This window comes from Hyperolius riggenbachi, chromosome 1 (genome assembly GCF_040937935.1).
Source record: "Hyperolius riggenbachi isolate aHypRig1 chromosome 1, aHypRig1.pri, whole genome shotgun sequence".
NCBI classification, from domain to species: Eukaryota; Metazoa; Chordata; class Amphibia; order Anura; family Hyperoliidae; genus Hyperolius; species Hyperolius riggenbachi.
In genome coordinates, this window is record NC_090646.1 from 82,928,622 (window position 1) to 82,955,051 (window position 26,430).

At 42.7% G+C, this 26,430-nt stretch overlaps 1 protein-coding gene across 6 annotated transcripts in view; it reads left to right on the forward strand.

The window, feature by feature from the left end:
* FGFR3 (fibroblast growth factor receptor 3) overlaps nucleotides 1-26,430 on the forward strand; it is a 173,072-nt gene that overhangs the window by 59,402 nt on the left and 87,240 nt on the right. For all 6 annotated transcript variants that reach the window (XM_068275813.1, XM_068275830.1, XM_068275839.1 and 3 more), the window contains one exon: nucleotides 17,984-18,247. In XM_068275813.1, coding sequence (XP_068131914.1) covers nucleotides 17,984-18,247 — 264 coding nt within the window. The remainder of the gene's footprint in view (nucleotides 1-17,983; nucleotides 18,248-26,430) is intronic.

Sequence of the window (26,430 nt, forward strand, 5' to 3'; positions counted from 1 at the left end):
GGCCGCACAGAAATGTGGACAGAGGAGCACAATAATCAGTACTGTACCGAGACTTGCGCTCCATGTGCAAGCTGTTATGTGATTATTGCATGCAAATCCCTGCATATTGAGCACTGCACATTTTGATCTAGTTTAGACACTGGTCAGTGCTCCCTTGCTGAAGCATTGACAAGAAAAAATAACTCCCAATTATTGACTGAATGAGGATCCAGTACTATAGTATACGTTATGTGCTTAATTGTGACCATTTCTGATAAAGTAAACTTCTGATATTGTAAACCACTTTCCCCGATCCCTTTTGGAGTTTACTATAAAGGGATTCTACTGTACACCATTATGTGACTCCAAATACAGATGTGCATAAAGAAGGGATGATGTAAAGTCTGTTTAATGCTAGGTACACACGTTACATCTTTTTCGTTCTGCTTGATAATTTTTGTCATGTCCGATAGTACTTTATATCGTTTTACCGCTCAATTTTTCATAGAAGTGAAAGAAAATTGATAAAAGAGAAACGAGCGGGAAATCGAGCGGAAAAAAGCATTGTGAGTGTACCCAGCATTAGGACTCTTTCCCACGGGCAGTTGATATGCAGTGAAATTCCTCTCAAACTCTCGCAACTGCTCGCTGCTGCCTGGCAACTGCTCGCTGCTGCCTGGCAACTGCTCGCTGCTGCCTGGCAACTGCTCGCTGCTGCCTGGCAACTGCTCGCTGCTGCCTGGCAACTGCTCGCTGCTGCCTGGCAACTGCTCGCTGCTGCCTGGCAACTAGTAACTGCTTGCTGCTGAGCACACAGTTCAACTGCCCGTGGAAAAAAGGCCTTAATCCGCTGCCCTAGAGCTCACAGCTTTATCGGTGTCTTTTGTAGTCACTTTCACCAAAGCAAGCTGATATAAAATGACCCAGCGTGTCTCACCTGCAGCGCAGAGGCAATGTGTAACGATTGGTAACACTGCATCTATTTTAGTACGTGAACGTGGCCTATGACTTCATAAACGGGCATCTCAATGGCTGCACGCTGCATGGTTTAATCTCTGGATAATGAGGCAGGCTTTGATGCTGGGGGCAGAAGCCCCGCCCTCCACGCCTAGTGTCCGGTTTGAACAGAGATGTCACAGTGTGACTGATGTGCTGCCTGGGGGCCTGGAGCTCAGGCCCAGCTGCTGTTCCACCTGCCTCCGCTTGACCCTCTCACTGCCCGGAGGGGAACAGCTGACTGAAATACTTAGCAATGTACCTGTCTGATGAGCCTGTTACTAAGCAGCCAGCCAGTTACAAAACTTACAGTAGAGCCTGCAGGATGGCCATCCTGTACTAAATCTTACCGGCAGAGTCTTTCTAAAGATGAGGAAACGTACCCAAATTGTTCAGCTGACTATTATTATTTTTTATTATTATTATTTATACTTATTCAATACGATCTACTATTGCTAAACTTTCATTGTAACTTTCGTTTTTCTTCTGCAAGCTGAAATGTGATTGCTGTGTGTGTGGCAGTGGCGTAGCAATAGGGGGTGCAGAGGTTGCAAATGCACCGGGGCCCTTGGGCCAGAGGGGCCCTCCCTCAACCGCAGCATTAGCTCTATATTTGTCTTATGCTAATAATAATCACTTCTATAAGTGCTTTTATTAGTAGTAATCATTAACAAACTGCTCCCCATTCCCTTTTTGCACCTCTGACACTGTGGTTGCCATTGGCAAGTTTTAATTGCCCCATATAAGTTATGTACAGAGTGCTTGGGGGGGGGGGGGGGGATGTGCACAGGTAAAACTTGCTTTGGGGGCCATATTTTTTTTTTAGCCATGCCACTGGTGTGGAGCTTGTGATTTGTCTTTGTTGGCCATGGCTCTTGTTCAGGGGATGTGGCTGAAAGTATTAATGGCTGTTTCCACTGGAATGGAAACCGCTCCGAATATGCAGAGTTTCCCCACAAGCTAATCGCGCGGGGAAACCCTGCCATAGGAAACTATGCTGCCGCCGGCCGAATCGCTTACCCTAGTGATTTGGCCGGCACTGGCCACAGATTTTGCGCGGGAGGCTGCGAATCCCATAGCCGTGCGTGGCCGGGCTTCTGGGATTCACCTGCGATCCTGCACACCCGGGACTGCCGCCGAACGTCTTGCTGACGCGTGCGGCAACAAGTGGAAACTGGCCCTCAGAGACACAGGATCAGCAGGAGAGTCAGGCAACTGGTATTATTTTAAAGTGAAAAATCCATATCCCTCTCAGTTTAGGTTCCCTTTAAAGTGACCAGAGAGGGATATGGAAGCTGCCATATTTATTAGTTTTAAAGAATGCAGATTGCCTGGCTGCCCTGCTAAACGTTTAGGGAAAATAGCCCTGAGTGTTCTCTTTCCTTGTCTAATGCTAGGTACACACATTGAGATTTTCTGGCAGATTTACTGTCAGATCGATTATTTCAAATACATCCAATCTGATTGCCGGGTTGATTTTTACCATCAATTTTCCATTCACTTCTGTTGCAAATCGAAAACTCAGATCGGACATTTTGGAAATAATGAATCTTACAGTAAATCTGCCGGAAAATCCTCATAGGCCTCAATTCACTAAGATCACGCTAGAGATAATAAGGCAAGAGAAAACTTACCTCCACACGTGAGAGAGTTATCTTACCTCTTGATTCCTTAAGTTACCTCTCCTGTAGTTAATTTACCTCCTCTGTAGTCAATTTACCTCCTCTGTAGTCAATTTACCTCCTCTGTAGTCAATTTACCTCCTCTGTAGTCAATTTACCTCCTCTGTAGTCAATTTACCTCTTCTGTAGTCAATTTACCTCTTCTGTAGTCAATTTACCTCCTCTGTAGTTAATTTACCTCCTCTGTAGTTAATTTACCTCCTCTGTAGTTAATTTACCTCCTCTGTAGTTAATTTACCTCCTCTGTAGTTAATTTACCTCCTCTGTAGTTAATTTACCTCCTCTGTAGTTAATTTACCTCCTCTGTAGTTAATTTACCTCCTCTGTAGTTAATTTACCTCCTCTGTAGTTATTTTCACATGCAGCTAATTAACAGCCTGTCTTTAACTCTGGAGTTATTTTAATGATTGGAGAGTTAATTTAAAGACAGAAGAGTTAACTTTAGGCTTGCCTGAGGTAAAATGTTTCCTGAATACTACATGCCTTATCACCATGGTAACAACTCTAGAAGAGCTAATAAAGACAGGAGATAAGTTTAGTGAATTGAGGCCATTGGCGTCAATTCACCAGAGAGGATTTACTAAGAGAAAAAAGGTAGGTAGTTTATCTCATAAGGTATTTTAACACTCTGGAGTCAATTCACCAGTGTGAGAGGACAGAGAGAAAAGTGTTTGATAGCAGGGGATAATGGAGAGATATGCATGAGGAAAGTGTGAGAAAGCAGAGAGTTAGGTAATCGGTATTAATGATTTACATGGGATTCTTTTCCTCTCTGTAATCTTGAAAGTGAAGCATTGGCGTCAATTCACCAGAGAGGATTTACTAAGAGAAAAAAGGTAGGTAGTTTATCTCATGAGGTATTTTAACACTCTGGAGTCAATTCACCAGTGTGAGAGGACAGAGAGAAAAGTGTTCGATAGCAGGGGATAATGGAGAGATATGCATGAGGAAAGTGTGAGAAAGCAGAGAGTTAGGTAATCGGTATTAATGATTTACATGGGATACTTTTCCTCTCTGTAAGCTTGAAAATGAAGCATTGTGGGTAGGAGGGGGAGTTTTACCACTACCTGACCAGAGAATTCCCGCCTTCACTGCCGGATCATATCATAAATCATATCACGAGTGAGTCTGAACTTCTTCACCACCTCTGTCTCAGTAAAATTATCAAGAAATGTTCTCTCACGAAAAATACGAGGGGCGATTAAACAGACCCTCCTCCTGCGCCTTCGTCTCCTCATAATAGAAGCAAGCTCTAAGGCCTAGTGCACACCAGAGCGGTTTGGCTGCGTTTTGCGATCCGCTTGTGGCTGCGGATACGCTTGGGTAATGTATTTCAATGGGCTGGTGCACACCAGAGCGGGAGGCGTTTTGCAGAAACGCATACTCCTGGGCTGCTGCAGATTTTGGATTGCGGAGGCGTTTCTGCCTCAATGTTAAGTATAGGAAAAACGCAAACCGCTCTTAAAAACGGCACTTCACAACGGTTTGCCAGGCGGTTTTTGTTACAGTAGCTGTTCAGTAACAGCTTTACTGTAACAATACATGAAATCTACTACACCAAAAACGCTTCACAAAACCGCAAAATGCTCGCTGAAACGCTACAGAAAAATAAGAAAAAGCGTTTCAAAATCTGCTAGCATTTTGCGGATCTGCTAGCGGTTTTTGGTGTGCACCAGGCCTAACAGAGTAAGCTCAAAAGGCTCCATCTTTAACAGCAGCAGCTGCTGTGTGAAAACCACGATATCTCCAGGTTCATTCAGGGGATAAAAAGATGAAAAAATAACGAATGGCCACACCCCCTTTCTTCCCTGGTGAATTGGGATTTGGAGAAAAACTAACTACTAACTATCACTTATTTATCTCATACTTATCTCACATTTATCTCTTGCATTTCTCTCTGTCGATATTTTCCCCTATACTTCTGGAGAATTGCTATTTGGAGATATCACAGGAGGTAAATTACCTCCCAAGAGATAAATAGGTTGGTAACCTCTGGTGAATTGACGCCATTGTGGGTAGGAGGCGGAGTTTTACCACTACGTGACCAGAGTATTCCCGCCTTTTACTGCCAGATCATATCATAAATCATATCACGAGTGAGTCTGAACTTCTTCACCACCTCTGTCTCAGTAACATTATAAAGAACTGTTCTCTCACGAAAAATACAAGGGGCAATTAAACAGACCCTCCTCCTGTGCCTTCGTCTCCTTATAATAGAAGCAAGCTCTAAGGCCTAGTGCACACCAGAGCGGTTCGGCTGCGTTTTGCGATCCATTTGCGGCTGCGAATACGCTTGGGTAATGTATTTCAATGGGCTGGTGCACACTAGAGCGGGAGGCGTTTTGCAGAAACGCATACTCCCGGGCTGCTGCAGATTTTGGATTGCGGAGGCGTTTCTGCCTCAATGTTAAGTATAGGAAAAACGCAAACCGCTCTGAAAAACGGCACTTCAGAGCGGTTTGCCAGGCGGTTTTTGTTACAGTAGCTGTTCAGTAACAGCTTTACTGTAACAATACATGAAATCTACTACACCAAAAACGCTTCACAAAACCGCAAAATGCTAGCTGAAACGCTACAGAAAAATAATAAAAAGCGTTTCAAAATCTGCTAGCATTTTGCGGTTTTGCTAGCGGTTTTTGGTGTGCACCAGGCCTAACAGAGTAAGCTCAAAAGGCTCCATCTTCCACAGCAGCAGCTGCTGTGTGAAAACCACGATATCTCCAGGTTCATTCAGGGGATAAAGAGATGAAAAAAATAACGAATGGCCACACCCCCTTTCTTCCCTGGTGAATTGTGATTTGGAGAAAAACTAACTACTAACTATCACTTATTTATCTCATACTTATCTCACATTTATCTCTTGCATTTCTCTCTGTCGATATTTTCCCCTATACTTCTGAAGAATTGCTATTTGGAGATATCACAGGAGGTAAATTACCTCCCAAGAGATAAATAGGTTGGTAACCTCTGGTGAATTGACGCCATTGTGTGTACCCAGCATAAGCCTCGTACTCATGAGGAGGAAAACCCGTTTAAAATGAATTATTCATCCTTCAGATATCATTTGAAAATGCTAAGCATTAAATGTTGCCATAAAGGAACCAGGGCTGTGCAGGTGGAGTTGAAGAGTCTGAGATGGAGCAATTTTGGGTACCCGGAGTCGGAGTTGCAGTCGGTGGTTTCAATAAACTGAGGTGTTGGAGTCGGATGATTTTTGTATCGTCTCCACAGCCCTGAAAGGAACAATCCACAATGGTGCTCGGTCATTTTGATCGACCAACATGAAGTATCACTTTTAAATGATCCTGCATCGTTTGACAATCCTATTGGTTAGAATTTTGTTTGCAGTCTTCTACTATGATTGATGGGACGATCGTTCATTTCACACTACTGTGTCTGGCAGTGTATGTACCTTTAGCCTACAGAGAAAGTAGAAAGCTGGAACCCCCACCCACCGTCCATATCCATAACTGAAGCCACACCCCCTTGGTCAAAGTCATTAGTGACATATGATCATGACCAACCAATCAGAGACTTTTTCTTATAAGATCATGTTTCACTTTCACTTAGTGTCAGAAAAGGAGGAAATGTGACCTTAGGGAAGATAGCAGTTTTTGCCTAGCCTGATAGTCACCTGTTTGTTTTTTTGTAAGATTTTGTAGGGGCTAGTTTTTAGAGATGCTCATTCGAATTTTGCGGAATTGAAATTTCCGAATTTCCAATCGGAAATTTGGATTTCTGATCGGAATTCCACGTAAATCTGATTTACCGCAACTCTGTAATTTTAACCCAATCACAGAACTTGGAAGCATTGAACCAATCAGAGATTGCAGAACTCTTCTGCAAAGTTTCTTTTTGGATCAATCTCATATTTATTTATTTTTTTGCAATAAAGACTGATAAAATACTCCTTGAAAACCAGAAATGGGGAAGAATGGAAAATTGGAATTTCCATGGAATTGGAAATGGGCATTTCTGGCCATCCCTACTAGCGTCCTCTGGGCCCCTAGACTCCCTCCAGGCCCCAGGCAGTTGCCTAGGTTTGCCTTGTGGATGATCCAGCTCTGTTTGATAGTGTCTCCCATACAGTCCCCTCCATTTCTGGCTCTTACCGGAGCTAAATGAAGCCCAGTTTCAGAAAAGAAATGCATCAGCTATTTCAGCGTAATTTAATGTTTTCAGCAACTTCAGAGGGCTCCTCTGGTTTATGCTGGAAGATATACAGGTCATGATGTGGAAAGTGGGAACAACTCCCAGCAACAACTCGCTCCTTCTCATCTGAGAACAGCCGCTTCAATCACCATAGAACGGACTGCTGCTTTGTCTCCGGCTAATCTTCCTCATTACCCGCTTTCCCAGAGCTCGCCGCCGTGTGCGTCCGCCACAGTGACGACCCTCCTGCAGGCCATCGTGGCAACCCTTGTCGTTAAAGGACCACTGTCGCGAAAATCTTAAAATAAAATGTAAAATATATGTAAACACATACAACTAAGAAGTAAGTTTCCTCCCGAGTAAAATGAGCCATAAATGACATTTCTCCTATGTTGTTGTCACTTACAGTAAGTAGTAGAAATCTGACAATACTGACAGGTTTTGGACTAGCCCATCTCTCCATAGGGGATTCTTAGCATAGCTTTTATTCTTTATAAAGACATTCCCTAAAAAGGATTTATACAAAGATGCTGGCCAGCCTCACTGCTCGCTGGACACTATACTGGCAGTTGACTGAGCAACTAGTATTCTCTAAGGGCCCTACACTTAAAGAGAACCTGAAGCGAGTAAAATTATTTAAAATAAACACATGGCGTAGCTGCAAATGAATATTACATACTAACCTAACTGTCAGTGCCTCTCAGAAGCTCACCATTTTCTTCTTACAGTGATCCCATCAAGTTCTGACAATATTTTGTCAGAACTGAAATATACCAATTTCTGTCAGTTATATATCAGCAGCTGTCAGTTACAACTGAATGTGCAAGGTAATGTCCATGTTTCCCTATGGCTTAAGCGGGTGATATTACAGTTTAACAGGGTGCTGATCAGGATGCTGTTATGGGGTAATGTCCATTTTTAAAATGGAGGACGGAGAATTCCATTGATCACAGTGGACAAACAGGACGCAGGAGAGGAGAAAGCGATTGAGGTGTAAACTACACAGGATGTAAAGGTGGGTACACACGTCAGATAAGTCTTTGGAAAATGAAAGATCACAGACCAATTTTACCCCCTTTCATGTAGTATGAGAGCCATACCTACACAGTCTATTCTATGGAGCTGAACTCCACATCAGATAGAAAATCTTTGCAAGATGCTGCACACAAAGACCGCTGTACACATGCAACAGATCAGTATCTGCAAAAGATCCATTCCTGCAAAACGCATTCATAGTCTATGATATCTGCAGATCTCATACACACCTTGTTTAACAGACAATTATCTGTAGATCAGATCCACCAGGTTGGATCTTCAGATCGGCAGATAATTGTCTGATCTGCAGATGAATGTCCATTAAACAAGGTGTGTATGGGATCTGCAGATATCATAGACTATGAATGTATTTTGCAGGAACAGATCTTTTGCAGATACTGATCTTTTGTGTCTGTACAGCATCTTTGTGTTCAGCATCTTGCAAAGATTTTCATCTGATGGGGAGTTCAGCTCCATAGAATAGACTGTGTAGGTATGGCTCTCATACTACATGGAAGGGGGTAAAATTGGTCTGTGATCTTTCATTTTCCAAAGACTTTTATCTGACGTGTGTATGCACCTTAAGTATGACCTGTGTGTGGTTATTTTGACTTTTTATTTTCAGTTCAGGTTTTCTTCAATCAGTTGCTCTGTTATAACTGAAAGAAAACTGATTTTCAAAGTAATGCCCATGTTTCCCTATGACACAGTTCCCACTACACGCGATTTAAAGGAGAACTGTAGTGAGAGGTATATGGAGGCTGCCATATGTATTTCCTTTTAAGCAATACCAGTTGCCTGGCTATTCAGCTATTCCTCTGCCTCTAATACTTTCAGCCATAGGCCCTGAACAAGCATGCAGCAGATCAGGTGTTTCTGACAAATTTAGACAGATATGACAAGATTAGCTGCATGCTTGTTTCTGGTGTGATTCAGACACTTCTTTAGGCAAATAGACCATCAGGGCTGCCAGGCAACTGGTATTGCTTAAAAGGAAATAAATATGGCAGCCTCCATATCCCTCTCACTACAGTTCTCCTTTAACTGCCATCTTTTTCACAATGGATTGCAATGGAAAAACCACATACCAGTGTGTACTAATGCATACCAATGCAATAAGTGTAAAAAAGGCCCTAAGTGCATTTGAAAATAAAGAAAACCCTGATAACTCCCCATGAGAAGATTGCCTAGTCCAAAACCTGTCGGTTCTGTCACATTTCTACTACCTACTGTAAGTGACAGCAACATAGGAAAAAAGTAATTTATGGCTCATTTTACTCTGGAAGAAACCTACTACTTATCTGTATATGTTTACATATATTTTACATTTCAAGGACAGTGGTCCTTTTATTTCCCGGTACCTGTGGCCGTCAGAGCCCTGTTTTGTTCTGAGCTACAGAGATTGAGATGAGGTTTAGAATTCTTTCTCGATGTTCAGAGCACTCTTGGCTCTCGCACTTCATTTTTTTCTTGTCAGGATGAAATGAAAATTGGGCATTTAGCGGTGAAAAACTGTTTATCACCCGTATAATTATCCTGACAAGGCTGATCCTAAGGGGTGTTATGCTGACAAGGCCTTCTGGCCAGGTTTGCAGGGGGAAGAATTGTCTAAATATCGCGTCCTGACAGAAGCCGTTGACGGGAAGCAGGAGCCAGAGTATAAATCTTGCGTGCGTTTTTTTTTTCTTTTTTTGCTGCTTGCTGTTTATTTTGAGTTTTCAAATTGCCTTTGCGCTCATTTTAATGCCAAGGTCAGAAATGTAGCTAAAATAAGCAGCTCGGGCCTTGTGTGCATGACCTGGAGGGAAAAAAATGGAAAAACGGGTCCAGTTATCTCATCAATTCTTCTCTCACACTCTCTCTCACACTCTCTCTCACACTCTCTCTCACACTCTCTCTCACACTCACACTCTCTCTCACTCTCTCGCTCTCTCACTCTCACTCTCTCTCACTCACACTCACTCTCTCTCACTCTCTCGCTCTCTCACTCTCACTCTCTCTCACTCACACTCACTCTCTCACACTCTCTCTCACTCGCTCACTCACACTCACACTCACTCTCTCTCTCTCTCTCTCTCGCTCTCTCACTCTCTCACACTCACTCTCTCACTCTCACACACTCTCTCACTCTCACACACTCTCTCACTCACACTCTCTCTCACTCTCTCGCTCACTCACACTCACTCTCTCACACTCTCTCTCTCTCTCGCTCTCTCTCTCTCTCGCTCTCTCGCTCTCTCGCACTCTCACACTCACTCTCTCACTCTCACACACTCTCTCACTCTCACGCTCTCTCACTCACTCTCACTGTCTCACCCTCTCACCAAAGTTTGCCTTCTTCAAACAGAAGGCATTTGCTATAATTCAGGTTTAAGCGAGCATATGAAGTCTCCCACGATGCATCACTGCTGGATATGCAAATCACCCATTGTTGTCCCTGTAAGCTAGCCACAATGAACTGCTGGAATGCAATGATGTGTCAGCTTGTTAATTGTGCAGTGATGCATTGTGGGAGACAGCATGTGCTCACTCAAACCTGAATTATCGCAAATACCTTCTGTTTTAGAACGCAAACTTTGTTTTGCTTAAAGGGAATCTGAAGTGAAAATAAACTTTTGATAAAATGAATTGTAGGTGTAGTACAGCTAAGGAATAGAACCTTCGTAGCAAAGGTAAGAGTCTCATATTGTTTCCAGTACAGGAAGAGTTAAGAAACGTCACTTGTTATCTATTCAAAAGAGCTTCTCTGAGCTCTCTGGCTAATTTAGTTAGAGAGCAGTGCTATTTTCCTGACATACAATTCATTATGTCATAAGGTTTTTTTTCACTTCCGTGTCACTTTAACATTTTAGTAAGAGGGCTTTTTGGTCCTCTGTAGCCCCTTATGCACTGCTAGGAGTTCTGGTTCACCAGGAGCTTGCTGGGTAATCTGTCGCTCTCTGTAGTCAGATAGTGGCATGGAGGATTATTTTGTCTCCCCCTCTTTCTTGCTGCAAGCTTTAAAAGAAAGTTAATTTAATTATGTATTCCACACTCCAATATGCAACCAGGCGGGGCTTTCTGGTTGCATATTGGAGTGTGGAATTATTACATAGGGGTGGAACCACATTATTACTAGTTTTATCCTGATAGTGATTATTGTATTATAGGTGGAAGACACCTTGTTTGTAAATTTATACTGATTATATTTGACAGTAATGATGGATTACAATTCTGACTTTTGGACTGGTTTGGTAGCCAAGACTCAGGCCGGAACTACTTCTAAGAATGTTACTAAAGAACATAGAGATATTGTACAAATGATGCATGATTTGAGAAGGCTGCTTATTAACAAATCTCATTTATGGTGGAATGTTGTATATTTTAACATATATCTTGAAGAAAAAATCAATCCATTTGGAATGCGAGTACAAATATTCCCCAATGACATGGGGCTAAGCCCGGAATTTAAAGTGGACTGGGAAAAAAATTTAAGAGAATGTTCGGCTAATATGATGGTCATGATGAAAAATACTTATGAGACTAGATTAAAAGAAGCTACCACTGAAATAGGGGTTCTGGGTAGTAAGCTACAGGCCTTCAAAGAAGATCCTATTTTTATACAAAAAGACAAAGAAATCAGGGAATATATAGAGAAATTGAACCAAGAAATTGTTATTAAGAAGGAGCATAAATTAAATAGGGACAGAATGGCATTCCATCGCGGGACGGCCTATAGGTGGAGACAAACTCAGATACAGCGACCCTCCAGGCCTGTGGGTAGCACTCCCAACAGATATGGACAAACGGGAGCTAACCCCAATGTCTCTATGACCAACAGTTGGTCTAGTGTCTCCAGTAACAGATCTAATAGATCTGAGCATAGAGCCCCTAAAACTCATGCACAAAAGAGGAAAGGAATGGAGAGAACAGACAGGACGGGAGCATCTTTTTTGGGACAGGAGGAAACAATGGGGGATTTACAACCCATAAAAAAAGTAATAATGGAAAACTTCTATCCCAAATTGACCTAGAAGGAGGTGACAATGAGATGTGTAGTACCGTCCCTTCCCATACTGATGATATTCATGCGTTAAGAGATGTGAATGTCCATACAGATGAGATATATGTCCCTATAGATGAGATGCAAATTATTAATTTGACTGATGAAGTACTATCAGAATCACAAATGAAGGTTTTGAAAAAAGGTTTGAACTTTTGTCCCACTAATAAAATCGATTTTTTTGCAGTAATGGTTGATTTACAGCTGTTTCTTCGTAAAATATATCTCAGGGCCACTTTAGGGAAAGACAAGAAGTTAGAATATCCAGTAGGTTGGAGTGATATTGATATTCAGGCATGTATTGATTTAGAAGAACTTCTAGCTGAGAATGATCCGGACACTTCAGGCATCAATGTAGATTATACCAAACTTAAAATTAGATCAAAATTTTTTCCAAATGTGAGCAATTGCCAGAGTATTGGGATGTTCATTGGGACAGTTATGGAAGAGATAATCTCCAAATCCAAGAGATCTACAGCTAAACCTAATCTTGACCCTTTAGAAGAACGGGCTCTGAGTGAAATAAAAGAGATGAAACATCTTACCATAAAACCTTCAGACAAAGGTGGGAATTTAGTTATTATGCATAACACTGATTATGAGAAAATGTGTTATAGATTATTGCATAATCAGGATAACTATCGTAAGATCAATGGAGACAAAATCCAGTTATATAAAAAAGAACTCGATGACATCCTATGGAAAGCTAAAAATGATGGACTTATCAATGAAAAAATTTGTAATTTCCTCAGTGTAGATTTCCCGTGCACCCCGACTTTTTACTGCACACCCAAAGTACATAAATCACTTTTAGACCCTCCAGGACGCCCCATTGTAGCCGGCCATGGATCTCTAACAGAGAATGTTAGTAAATTTATAGATATTCATCTTATGCCCCACGTCGTAAGTTTGCCCTCTTATGTAAAGGACAGCTCTCATTTAATAACTATCCTTGATGAAATGCATATATCTAAAGACAGTCTACTTGTGTCGCTGGATGTTGAAGCACTGTATAGCAGCATCCCTCATGAACGAGGAGTAGCGATTGTTCAGAGGTTTCTCAACAAAATGGGTAATGAACACAGAGAAATCAACCTGTTGGTTGTGGAGTTGTTACATTTCCTCCTTACCCATAACGTTTTTGTTTTTGGGGGGACCCACTACCTCCAGGTGCAGGGGGCAGCGATGGGCACCACTTGTGCGCCCTCGTATGCCAACCTGTACCTGGGGGGGTGGGAGGAGGAAATCCTTTCTGAGGATGGATATAGCCTTATGCACCTAATTACCACCTGGCACAGATTTATCGATGACGTCTTTTTTGTATGGGAGGGGAGTGTAGATGATCTACATGATTTTGTGAACTGGCTCAATATAAATGAATGGAATTTAAAATTTACATACACTTACAGTCGTACCATGCTAGAGTTTCTGGACTTGAAAATTATGAAACAAACAGACGGCACTCTGGCTACTACTTTACATCGTAAACCGACTGCCACTAATTCCATTTTAAGAGCTGACAGTGCTCATCCCTATAATACGATTAAGAGCATCCCATACTCCCAATATGTTAGGTTAAAAAGAAACTGCACTAATTTTGATGATTTTAAGTTAGAGGCCAAAAAACTTCAATGTAGACTTATACAAAGAGGGTACTCAAAAAAAAGCCTCAAACGAGCATACAATAGAGCAGTGGGCTTAGACAGAAAAAAACTCCTGTATGATAATAAGAAGAGAACAGTACATCAAGATACACAAGATTTCTCTTTAGCAATGATTACCACATATTGTGGGGAACACTCCATTATTAAACAAGCCCTCACCAAATTTTGGCCAATCTTAAGGCAAGATAAGATCCTGGGGAGGGTGGTACCCAAATATCCCCGGATAGTCTTCAGGAGAGCCAGAACTATAGGGAGCTGCATTATGCAGAGCCATTATCAGGGACATAATCGGGGTGAACCATGTAAGACCAGGGGTACTTATGGATGTGGAGGATGTACATACTGCCAGTATATATATAAAGGGCCAAAGATAGAAATAAAATCTAGAGATACTGTCGTTAAATTGCGACATTATGCCAATTGCAGTACTGTGGCCGTCATATATATTGCAATGTGCAGGTGTGATGCATTCTACATAGGGAAGACTAAAAGACAATTCAGAGAAAGGATTTATGAACATATACATGATGCAGGTAAAAAGGGTGAAAAATCCGCTGTGGCTAAACACCTTATTGAAGCACATGGGGGCAATACTGGTTATGTGAGGTTTGCAGTTTTGGATAGAATACATTCAAACATGAGAGGGGGAGACATTGATAAGAAGTTATATCAATTGGAAGCAAGATGGATATGGAAATTTTCTGCTGACCAAAAACCTGGTTTAAATGATTATGTAAGTTATAGAATGTTCTTATGACGTATGTATCTTTAGCAGTTTTTCTTAATAATGCAATGATCTTGTACAGACCATGCGTATATTAGGGATCGGGCCCTATTTTTGTATAGTTTTGCTCTCTTAATTGTGAATCTATGATCGAAAATAATTTTCCATATGGCCATTAGGTGGCACTGCTTTTGGTGGTGCCCCTTTTTTAGGTGTGTATCTAGTTTTATCTATAGTATCTAAGTGTATTCTTTATTTACAATGGTATACGTGATTTAGTTGAAATCATGATATATCTTGAGGCAATATGCTTATGGGTTTTCCCCTTATTGCCACACTGTGCTCGTATTGTAATTCCAGGGCGCACGTCTATGCTATACTTATGGCTATTTGGGTTTAGACCTCGTAAAACTCTAGAAATCTCGCGATATCTCTAGCGAGATTTGATCTACTCTTGCTAGGCGCTGACTAACCAATGTATGTATGGCGCATTTCCGCGTCTTGCGTGCGCAGTCTTTAGCACGCGCGTGCGCGGATCCTCCTATCGTATAACTCTGCGTCCCAGTGCACCACGCTATATTAGCGTGCGTTCCACTGGGTTCAATGGCGCTCAGTACTTTTCTTTGATTGGCCACTCTTTTCACTAGCCCGCCCCTTCTTATTTTCTATTGGGCACACAGGGCTCTTATACACTGGGGCACATTATGGACGGCGTCTTTTGTAGCCTGCTCTAATTTAGATCGCCGTGGAAGGTGTATCTATCTATCATCTCCAGGTAATTCATATCCCTATGGGAATATACCTTTCTATCATATTGATATTGCACTATATTGGTTTTTTCCACTGGAGGTCACTTCTATGCGGTTTCCTTATGATGTGTAGGGAAATGCTTATGGGTTATTAGATAGTATCTATCCTCTCACATTGGGCACTATATATGGGCTGTTGCAGTGATTTGGCCATAGGAGCCTCTATATATACTGCATGCAGCTCTTCATATACTATCACCCTTTTTCTTTTTGGATCTGGAACTATGATGTATTTGAGATGGGGCACATGATTAAGATGCCCTGGATTAATATACTGACGTTCCTTATCCCCTTTTTCACCTTTTTTATCTTTACTATCTTTAGTTTATGGGCCTTGGCATTAACTATATTACGGTATAGGCTATGTATTACTCTTCTATTTCACTGCTTCTATGTTATTTATGCATGTACTTATATAGATAGGGGGCATATAGTGGTTTCTTGGGTATAGCACTTTTTGGTCACTTTCTATGTATAGATAGAGGTTTATGACATATTACTCTTCTGGACACATTTAGTGCATGTATGGCCACCCTAAGGTATTATGCCTGGAGTTTTTTGGAAGATCATTTTACTGAGCAAATTTAATGTATGTGCTTTATGTCACTACATTCTTATTAGTGCCTACTTTTTGTGATTATAGATCGCGGTGATGTTTTTTATGGCCTTTATTCCGGTAAGATACATATTCTGTTTCTTAGTATTTGGGCTAGTTTTCCTGATCTTCGCATGGGTCTCTAATGGTATGTATATGTATATTTATGTGTTTTGACAGATGTTTGTTTGATGTGCCTCTGAGGAAGCGGCTTATGGCCGTGAAACACGTGTCAGGCATTGTTTTATGAAGTGGAGGCCTGTTTGTTTATGTCTACACTTACCATCTGCTTTCTGGAAAGACTATAATGAAGAAATAAAAAGAGAACTTTGGTTCAAAGAAAGCCCCGCCTGGTTGCATATTGGAGTGTGGAATTATTACATAGGGGTGGAACCACATTATTACTAGTTTTATCCTGATAGTGATTAATTTAATTATGTATGCAAATTGGAGTGTTTAGTGTTTTGCATTAACAATAAGTTGAAAGGAAGCCCTCCCTCCTTTCAAACTAAGAAAGTTAATTAAAATGAAGCATGTGTTTTGACTGAGGCTTTGAAGCGGCTGGCTCGCCAAATTTGAGTTTTTAAGCTGACAAGCATGTGGTGCAGCGCCTGTAGGCCTTTCTGACTCCCAGCGTAATGCTATGAGACCTCTCCGGAATTTTTCAGAGAGCAATTCTTTCATAGTGGAGGTCTGGCAGGGACAGGTCTGAGTGAGAACTAAGCGGGGTGAAAGAACAAGTGCATGCCTGGCTGCTTTTTAAAGAAGGACTCCATCCCGTGCTCTATTAAAATTTACTGTCTACATGTAGTAATCTCTGGTGGCTCATTGTGTAGTTGCTGCAGTAGTCGGGTTGCAGCATGTGATACATTTAAAAGCGTCGTGAGGACAAAGGGGCGCAAGATATCCCATTCTTACACTAGCCTTCCCTTCATCTATACCTAACATTAAAGAGGAACTCCAGTGAAAATAATGTAATAAAAAAGTGCTTAATTTTTACAATTTTGTATAAATGATTTAGTTTGTGTTTGCTCATTGTAAACTCTTTCCTCTCCCTGACTTACATTCTGACATTTATCCCATGGAGACATTTTTACTGCTGGCAGGTGATGTCACTAGAAGGAGATGCTGCTTGCTTTTTTGTCAGTTGGAAACAGCTGTTATTTCCCACAATGCAGCAAGGCTCTCATAGTGTGATGTTAGGACCATGGTCTCGACATCACACTGTGGGAGGGATTCAACAGAATATCGGCCATACAGACCCCTCCATTTCAGAAAAGGAAAATATTTCTCATGGGAAAGGGGGTATCGGCCACTGATTGGGGTGAAGTTTAATTCCTGGCTGCGATTTCTCTTTAACTTCTTAACAGTGGCTGGATAGTGTACAGGAGACCTGGGTTCGATTCTCGGCTCTTCCTGTTCAGTAAGCCCACACCTATTCAGTGAAGAGTCCTTGGGCAAGACTTCGTAAAACTGCTACTGCCTATAGAGCTTGCCCTAGTGGCTGCAGCTCTTGTGCTTTGAGTCTGCCTGGAGAAAAGCGCAATATAAATTTTTTTGTGTCGTCTTGTATCTCACCTAACACTAACCCCCCCTCTCCCCCCCTCCCCCATTGTACGCCTAACACTAGTCGCTTCACACCTAATGCTAACAGAGCAGCTGATGTAATCGTATCCCCCGGGAATGTCCATAGCTGCAAATTGCTCTGGCTACAGAGTTCGCAACATTTAGTGCCACCGCCACTAAGAGCAGTTGGTGCTTCCATTTGGTGCCGTTTGTGCCAATTAGTTTCGCTACCTAGTTCTACCGCAAATAACGTTGGGCTCGGTTGCAACATGGGTGCCTATGGCAGTGTCCATTTCTTGCGCTCAAATTACCTACTTCAGCAGCAAGGACTCAGATGCAGCAACCCTCTTTAGTGGCTGCAGCAGTCACATGGAGGTGGAAACTTGGATGCAGGGAACTGCTAGTGGCTACAGCACTTGAATGCAGGTAGGAGCTCAGAGGCAGGCATCCTTTGTTGTGATAACACTTGGGTTAAAATAAAAATCTAGATGCAAAAATATAAGGGGGAAAAAGAAACCATATCCTGTTGTGATTCACCTTGTCAGCAGTAAAGATGCCGGCATAACCGATACCCAGATTTAAATACTTTAATGTATGGCAAGATTTTGTGCAAGCACCAATTATAAATATTTTGAATAACAAAAAAGCAATTTTATTCACTGTCACATTCAGTAATGTTAACAAAGCCTAGCTTGTGATTGGCTACATGTTCTGACGGATGTAAAACGGTCTCTTGCAGATTACCTCACAGGAGAGCCGGCTTCTCTGGATGAGCTCATGTTTGGAGTTGGGGAGACCATCGAATTGTCCTGTAGTGTGGAAAGTCCTGCCTTGCCCATCTCATGGTTTAAAGATGGTAATGTGGTGAAGTCGAGCAACCGGACTCAGACCAGACAGAACCTGCTGAAGATCACCAACGTTTCATACGATGACTCTGGGATTTATAGCTGCACGTTGCTGAGTTCAGGAGATACGCTGCGCAACTTCACCATCAGAGTGGCCGGTAAGCAGTTGTCCTTTATTTCATTGTCTTCTGAATTTTGATCAAAGTTGATACAAATCTCTTAAAAAAGAAGTGACACCCATGCTAACCTAGAAATAAAAAAAACGCATATATAAGTAGATAAATACTAGTTCTACTTACATAACAGATGTATTGCACTGTCCACGTTATGATTCCTGTAAATGTTTTAAAGGAAAAGCAGAGAATCCTATTCTCGACAGTGTCCATCTTGGTTACCTTTTGAATGAAGCTAAAGGACCGTACACACGCCGGACTGGAGGCAACGACAGTGCACTTCCTATCCTAGTATAGGCCTCAGTGGGAGTGTCTAAAGACTCTGGGAGGAGGGCGGGTAACGAATACACAATTAGCAAGAGAAGAGAAAAACAGTGAGGGAGGAAATTATGTCAGGATTAAGGTCCGTACACACGGACCTTAATCCTGGCGGATCGCTCAGAAACAGCCGTATCAGTCTGCAGACAGACTGTACACACGGACTGTCGCTGGAACGCCCTGCCAGTGGGAGGTGACGATGGACCTGTCGTTGCCTCCAGTACGGCGTGTGTACGGACCTTAATCCTGACATAATTTCCTCCCTCACTGTTTTTCTCTTCTCTTGCCAATTGTGTATTCGTTACCCGCCCTCCTCCCAGAGTCTTTAGACACTCCCACTGAGGGCTATACTAGGATAGGAAGTGCACTGTCTTATGTCATCAGAAGACAGGGGAAATAAAGGGGAGAGGAGAAATATATTATAGATAAAGAACCACCACCAACATGTAACTGTTTTGCCAGCCGATGGCAATGGCAATGAAAGGGCCAGTGCTCCTGAGTTATGTGATAACTCCAAACCATTACAGTAGAAAAAGTTTTGAAAGTTTTGAATGCAGGATTCGCATCTTAATCACTTAATACACTCAGACCAGTGTCTGTTGAAAGTCGAGTTGCACATATGTTAATTGTTGTGTATTAGGGATATTTACTAGCCAGGGAGGGAAAGGGTAGTAATCTTCCCGCACTTAATATTTGCCCCAGGGAAACCACCCCTTTTCCTGACCAGAGCTTGGTATCAGGGATAGTTTAAAAAATTATGCGTAGAGGGATTATTCCATAGGGGAGTGTGATAATTCTAACATGGATCCTAGATCTTATTAGGCGGCATTAACAACCATTTCCCAGACTCTTCATATCTAAATTTAAATGTAGTTTGGCCTTTTTAAAACAAGGTGTTTGTAATAATTTAGCTTTAAGTGAGAAACTTAGGTTTCCCATGATGCATCACTCCTGAATATGCAAGTTATCTCTTTATGTCCCTAAAAAGCAAGGCTGCTAAATCCAGCTGTTTGGGGGTCCAGAGAGAGCAGGTATTCTTTATACCATGGCTGTGGAGTCGGGGCAATTTTTGGGTACCTGGAGTCGGAGACGGGAGAAAATGCACCAACTCCGACTCCTAATGAATTTAAACTGCAATTAAATAGAAAATATGATAAAATGTTCTATTTCTCAGATAATAGTCATCATAAATAATTTATATATACAGTAATAGCTGTGCTTTGTCCACAAAAATGAAATAAACCAATCAAAAAATAGTTACTTATGCTGCTTCAATAAATCAGTCCCCGTGTTTTTAAAGTCAGATATACCTGTACGTATCTGATTGTGACTGTACAGTATATATGATGTGTACAAAGGAATCCATGAGATGGAAATAATTCTGCGCTGATGCTGGTTTATGCAAATGTATGCACTTCCTTTGCTCACTAAATCAAATAATTTGATATGTTAAAATTTTGGTTTGGTGACTACGAATTAAAGGGTACCTGAGACGGATGAAAAGAAAAGTTTTATACATACCTGGGGCTTCCCCCAGCCCCCTTCAGGCTAATCAGTCCCTCGCTGTCCTCCACCACCTGGATCTTCTGCTATGAGTCCCAGTAATTCAGCCAGTAAGCGTTGTCCGGCCACATGCCACTCCCACAGCCAATAGTGCTGCACAAGTTTAGTACGCTCCCGGCGGCGGAGTGTGTGCATGCGCACTAGGGTTGCAACGGTATGAAATTCCACGGTATGATAACCGTCAAAAAAAATACCACGGTATGACGGTATTACGGTATACGGTATAAAACAATTTGGACCTGGGCCCCACCCCCTTACATTAAATAATGTTCCCCCACCCACCAGTAATAGGTGGCTGCAGCATAGGTAGCCAGGGATAGGTGTAGCCAGTGGCAGGTGCCGTAGCATAGTTAGCCAGGTATAGGTGTAGCCAGTGGTAGGTGTCGCAGCATAGGTAGCCAGGGGGAGGTGTAGCCAGTGGTAGGTGCCGCAGCATAGGTAGCCAGGGATAGGTGTAGTCAGTAGTAGGTGGCTGCAGCATAGGTAGCCAGGGATAGGTGTAGTCAGTGGTAGGTGCTCGCAGCATAGGTAGCCAGGGATAGGTGTAGCCAGTGGTAGGTGCTTGCAGCATAGGTAGCCAGGGATAGGTGTAGCAGCATAGGTAGCCAGGGATAGGTGTAGCCAGAATTAGGTGGCGCAGCATGGGTAACGAGGGATAGGTGTAGCCAGTGGTAGGTGGCGCAGCATAGGTAGCCAGGGATAGGTGTAGCCAGTGGTAGATGGCGCAGCATGGGTAGCCAGGGATAGGTGTAGCCAGTGGTAGGTGGCGCAGCATGGGTAGCCAGGGATAGGTGTAGCCAGTGGTAGATGGCGCAGCATGGGTAGCCAGGGATAGGTGTAGCCAGTGGTAGATGGCGCAGCATGGGTAGCCAGGGATGGGTGTAGCCAGTGGTAGGTGGCGCAGCATGGGTAGCCAGGGATAGGTGTAGCTAGAATTAGTTGGCCAGCACAGAGAGCTGGAGGGAGGGAGAGGGGACAAATACTCACTTGTCAGCAGCCAAGTCCTCACGCGTGTACTGTGCTTCCTTCTACTTCCTGTTTGTGCTTGCATCATCTCCTTGTAATAGCACCCAGGGGGCGCTGTTTCAGGAAATAAGATACAAGAACAGGAAGAACAATGAAGCCCGGGTACAGCGCGGAGGACGGAGCTGGCTGCTGGAAAGTGAGTATTTATACCCACCGCTGTTCGTGCGCTGCTTCTACGTCGCTCCGCCCCCCGGTAGCCCCGCCCCCTGAAAACCGGTAAAACGAGATTGTGCACGGTACGATTACCGTGCACAATCATACCGTGGTATATCGTCATACCGGTATACCGCGGCAACCCTAATGCGCACTACGCCCGACTGGCTCAAGTACCAGGACCCATGGCAGAAGATCGAGGTGGCGGAGGACAGCGAGGCACTGATTAGCCTGAAGGGGGCTTGAGGAAGCCCCAGGTATGTATAAAACTTTAATTTCAACTGTCTCAGGTTTACTTTGTTACACAGTAGTACCAGGGCTGTGGAGTCGGAGTTGGAGTCAGGGCAATTTTGGGCAGTCGGAGTCGTGGTTTCATATACTGAGTCGGAGTCGTATGATTTTTGTACAAAATCCACAGCCCTGTTAAATATTAGACTAAGGAGTCGGAGTCGAGGAGTCTGGGCCATTTTGGTTACCCGGAGTCGGAGTTGGAGTCGGCGTCGTGGTTTCATAAACTGAGGAGTCGAAGTTGGAAGATTTTTGTACCAACTCCACAGCCCTGAGTAGTACTATACTCTACATGTGCACCCCCTACAGAGCTGCAGGGAATCCACTGAGAATTTTGTGCACATTGAACACAGAGGTGTTGTCTATCACCCATAAACCTGGCTCAGAATGGACATGAAGAATGTGTAATAGAGGAAGAATAGCCTCATTCCCCTGCAGAGTGCCTGCACATCACTCTTACATGTACCCACAGTTACATTGCCTAGGGCCTGATAGATGTTCTTTGTTCCTGTCTTCTACAAGTACTCTTACCAAGGACTAGTTTTAGTCTATGACTAAAAGTATTAGAGGCAGAAGATCAGTCGGCTAGCCAGGTAACTAGTATTGTTTAAAAGGGAATAAATATGGCAGCCTCCATATCCCTCTCACTTCAGTTGTATTTTAAAATGCCTAAGCATTGGCAGTTAAGAGATGCATTTCATGTTACATACTTTCAATCAACAAAATTGTAATATGCAAATTAGACTAATCTGAGTCGGTGGAATCCTAACCTGAGTAGTCTGAGGCCTGGTGCACACCAGAGGAGTTTTTCTGAGCGTTTTGAGTTTTTAAATCTGCTGCTAATGTTATCCTATGTGTCTGCACACTGGAGCAATGAGGTTTTGTAAAAAACCCCATAGCATTACATTGGGAAGAGCTTTTGAAACCACTAAAAGCTCTTCCCAATGTAATGCTATGGGGTTTTTTACAAAACCTCATTGCTCCAGTGTGCACAGACACATAGGATAACATTAGCAGCAGATTTAAAAACTCAAAACGCTCAGAAAAACTCCTCTGGTGTGCACCAGGCCTGAGGGCCCGTTCAGATCACAAATGCGGATGGCCATGCGTGCGGAACGCATGCGGAAACGCAACGCGTACGAACGCACGCCATCCGCGTTTGTGTGCGTTGCGTGGCTGATCCCATCACTTAAAAGTGAATGGGACAGCCACGCGTTTTAGCAAAATCTGCGTGCAGCATGCGTTCCCGGACCGCACAGGTCCGGAACGCATGCAGTGTGAACATCAGACATTGCACTCTATGCAATGTCTGATGTCGTGCGTGTCCGCCACCTGCATGCGTTTCCAAAACGCGGCTGGAAACGCGTGCAGTGTGAATGGGCCCTGAGAGTGGATTTTTCTACTGACTCCACCGCCCTGCTCTATAAAGAGTTACTTTAGAATTATTATTATTATTTATTTATTTTTAGAATTGTGCTTCAATTTGGGCCTTCAGTGAAAATAACATGATTGCACATTTATTTTTCATCAGATTTGTCAGCTTAAAAGTTGAATTCTAGGAATTTGCCTTCAAGTTGAATTCCAGAAATTGTTTGTTTTAAAGTTGAATTCCAAGGATTAAGCAAACCCTACCAATCTACTCCCATGCACAAGTGACTAGACACTGTTTTAAAAAATTCTCCCAGCACTGACCTTCCTTTCAAAGTCATGTGACTACTACTCCACTGCCAGGAAAAAGCCAGCACACTGGCAGTCTGGGACACACCCCCTTCCATAAACATCTATGGCGGCTAGGATGAGCTATCTGCCTGGCTTTACTCTGCTCACCCTCTTCCTCTGCTGAATAGTCACATCGCTATGGCAATAGCTGTGTCAGCAATGATTACATTGGCTGATTAGCAGAGCAGTAGAAACTTGTGCTGCTCTCTGCATTGAAAGTACACATTTTCACTCACAGGTAATGCTTTCTAATGTCCTTTTTTATGTACCTTAGAGCAGGCACTTACATTTTAGTTTAGGGAGTATAATTCCACTTTGCAGCGGACCTGAACTCAGAACTTCCTCTTTGCTCTAAAAGATAAGCAACAGCATAATAACCTTAAAAGAACATTTTTTTTTATTACAGCTTACAGAACTCCTGCAATAAATCTGCAGTGTGGCTACTTCCTCCTTAACATCCTGTGTTTACATATTAGCTGTGTCTGCAAAGAACTGCTGAATTTCTGTGCTGACACAGCTGAGAGCTCAAATTACATTTGTGATTACTTATACATATTACTTACAGATAAGAGAATTCTGCTAGTACCTAGTACACAATGGCCTCAATTCACTAAGATCATGCTGGAGATAAGGCAAGAGAAAACTTACCTCGACATAAGAGAGAGTTATCTTATCTCTTCATTCCTTAAGTTACCTCCTCTGTAGTTATTTTCACATGCAGTTAATAAACAGCCTGTCTTTAACTCTCGAGTTATTTTAAGGATTGAAGAGTTAACTTAAAGACAGAAGAGTTAACTTTAGGTTTGCCTGAGGTAAAATGTTTCCTGAATACGACATGCCTCATCACCATGGTGATAACTCTAGAAGAGTTATTAAAGACAGGCGAAAAGCTTAGTGAATTGAGGCCAATGTGTTTTTTTGGTCGATTTTCTGTCCGATCGTTTCTCCACTTGACTTTCTGCTCGATTCTCTTCTCTTTTCTTATCAATTTCCATTCACTTCTATGAGAAATCGACCAGAAAAACAATCGGAAATAATATCGAACACGACAGAATTAATTGATCGAATCCTCTATCTGCCAAAGAAACGAATGACGTGTACCTAGCATTAGACCGGCTCTTTTCTCTAAAAACACACAGGGTGCATTTCTCTCTGTTTTCTGTGTCCTGTGCAAGAGTTTAGGTCCACTTTAAGAAGACTTGTAGTCACCTGGTACGGCTCGCAGAATTCCTGAAATTCAACTCTGGTTGTCTTGACAAATTTTTACAATCCAATTTCAATCAGCTGTGATATATGAACATATGCCAGTCTTTATATAAATCTATTTTTTACGAGCCTCCTATTTATTCATTTACTAGGTGATATCATCTGTTAAGAGTCACAGCCTAAATTGTTCATTGCATTCCTGATCCTCAGCGGAGCCCAGACCCCAGGGTGCCATGAGGAGTTAATTATCTTCACATAATTAGACCGTAATTAGCAGAGCGTGCAATTAATTATTAGATTCAGCTGGGTTAAGTGGAGAAGCGACTTGTGTGTGTGTTGTACATGGAGATTGTGCAGAGTTCTAACCTCTACCCCAACCGAACACTTTCCATAGTGGAAGTCTCTTGGTGGGATCGGAGTCTGACCTCCATGGGATTCTCCCTTCTGTAGCCAAAATTAAAAGAACTTAAAACAAAGGGCATTGCCTCCTCCTCCTCTGTCACCTTCTGGTACATCTGCTCTTAATCATGGATTATTTGAAATTCCCGGAGACGTTTGGAGGTCACATCAGTTAGAGTCAGTGAGGCATTTGGACTTTGGAGTGGTTTCCCCTCTCCGATCCCACCACCTACTTTTCTGTAGTAAAAAAAAAAAAAGAGTAACAGGAGAAGAGTTCCTTGGACTTCTCAGCTCCTAAAATGTGTTTGTGTCTATAAAATTGCATTAAAATGCTTTAAAGATCAAGGGGGCAAGTTGGGGGGGCTGGAAGCTGGCAGCTGGTGGTACTCGGAATACAAAACAGCTGTGGATTCGGAGAAGGTGGTAAAATGTTTTGATAGTGGGAAGAGTAATAATCAGGATGTTTTAAAGGATCAGATCTCCCTCTCGCTGCCCCTTGCCCTAATATTACGCTCCAACACATAAGCAGCGCCTGACTGTTTGTTTTCTTTTTTGCTTTCTTGTTTTTTCTTATTTCAAGCCTGGTTGAGGCTTTCTCTTTCATTTTCTTTTCATTTAGGAGTTATTTCGCTGAGAAATTCTGCTGGAAATCAAAATAAACTCCTTCAGAGTAAGAAGTTTATTTACCCGTCTCGTGTTTTTGTTGTTTTTAAGAGAGAAAAAAAAAATCCAACAGATCTTGATTAAAGAATATTGGACGGGACCCACTTCCTTTCCCGCTTCAAAACAGACCGCTGCTGTTCAGACATGGGATATTTTGGTGCGGTTCCCCCAAAAGTAGCTTAAAAAAAATAAATTCTTATGAACTGTTTTGTTTTCTGTTTAGTATAAGCTGATATTGTTCTGCAGCCCATTACAGAGGAGACTTAACTAAACCAAGCCTCCCGTAAAAATGGGTGTGGCAACAAGCATGCCGAATCAATGATTCCCAAATCGGTGGAATGTATCGATCGAAGGTGCTGGAAAGTCTCAGTTCGGACGGTAACTGTGTTCGATATAGCGATGACCGACGAACCCCCAAAGTGTAAAATGTCCACCCAGCCCCCACCCCGCCCGTGCAGTGTAAATTCTCACCTCCACTCCAGGCCATCTCCGCCCCTATGTGGTGAATGCAGGTGAGGCAGGGGGTCACGCCATTGGGAAAGGTGAGAATTTACACTGCACCGGCATCGAGGGATGAGGGGGAGGGGCCAGGGAGGCAGCGTCACTAGGCTGATTCTGGATAGATTTCATGCAGAAATTGGGAATCTGCCTGTGGTGTATATATGGGAGGCACCAGATCTCTCTCTCCAATTAGATTTGATCAGAGAGAGATCTTTCTCATGGTAGATCTGTGGGAGTGTCTGAAGACTCTGGGAGGAGGGCAGCTAATAAATACACAATGAGCAAGAGAAGGGAGGGGGGAAACGAGAGTCAGGGAGGATATGATGTCATCA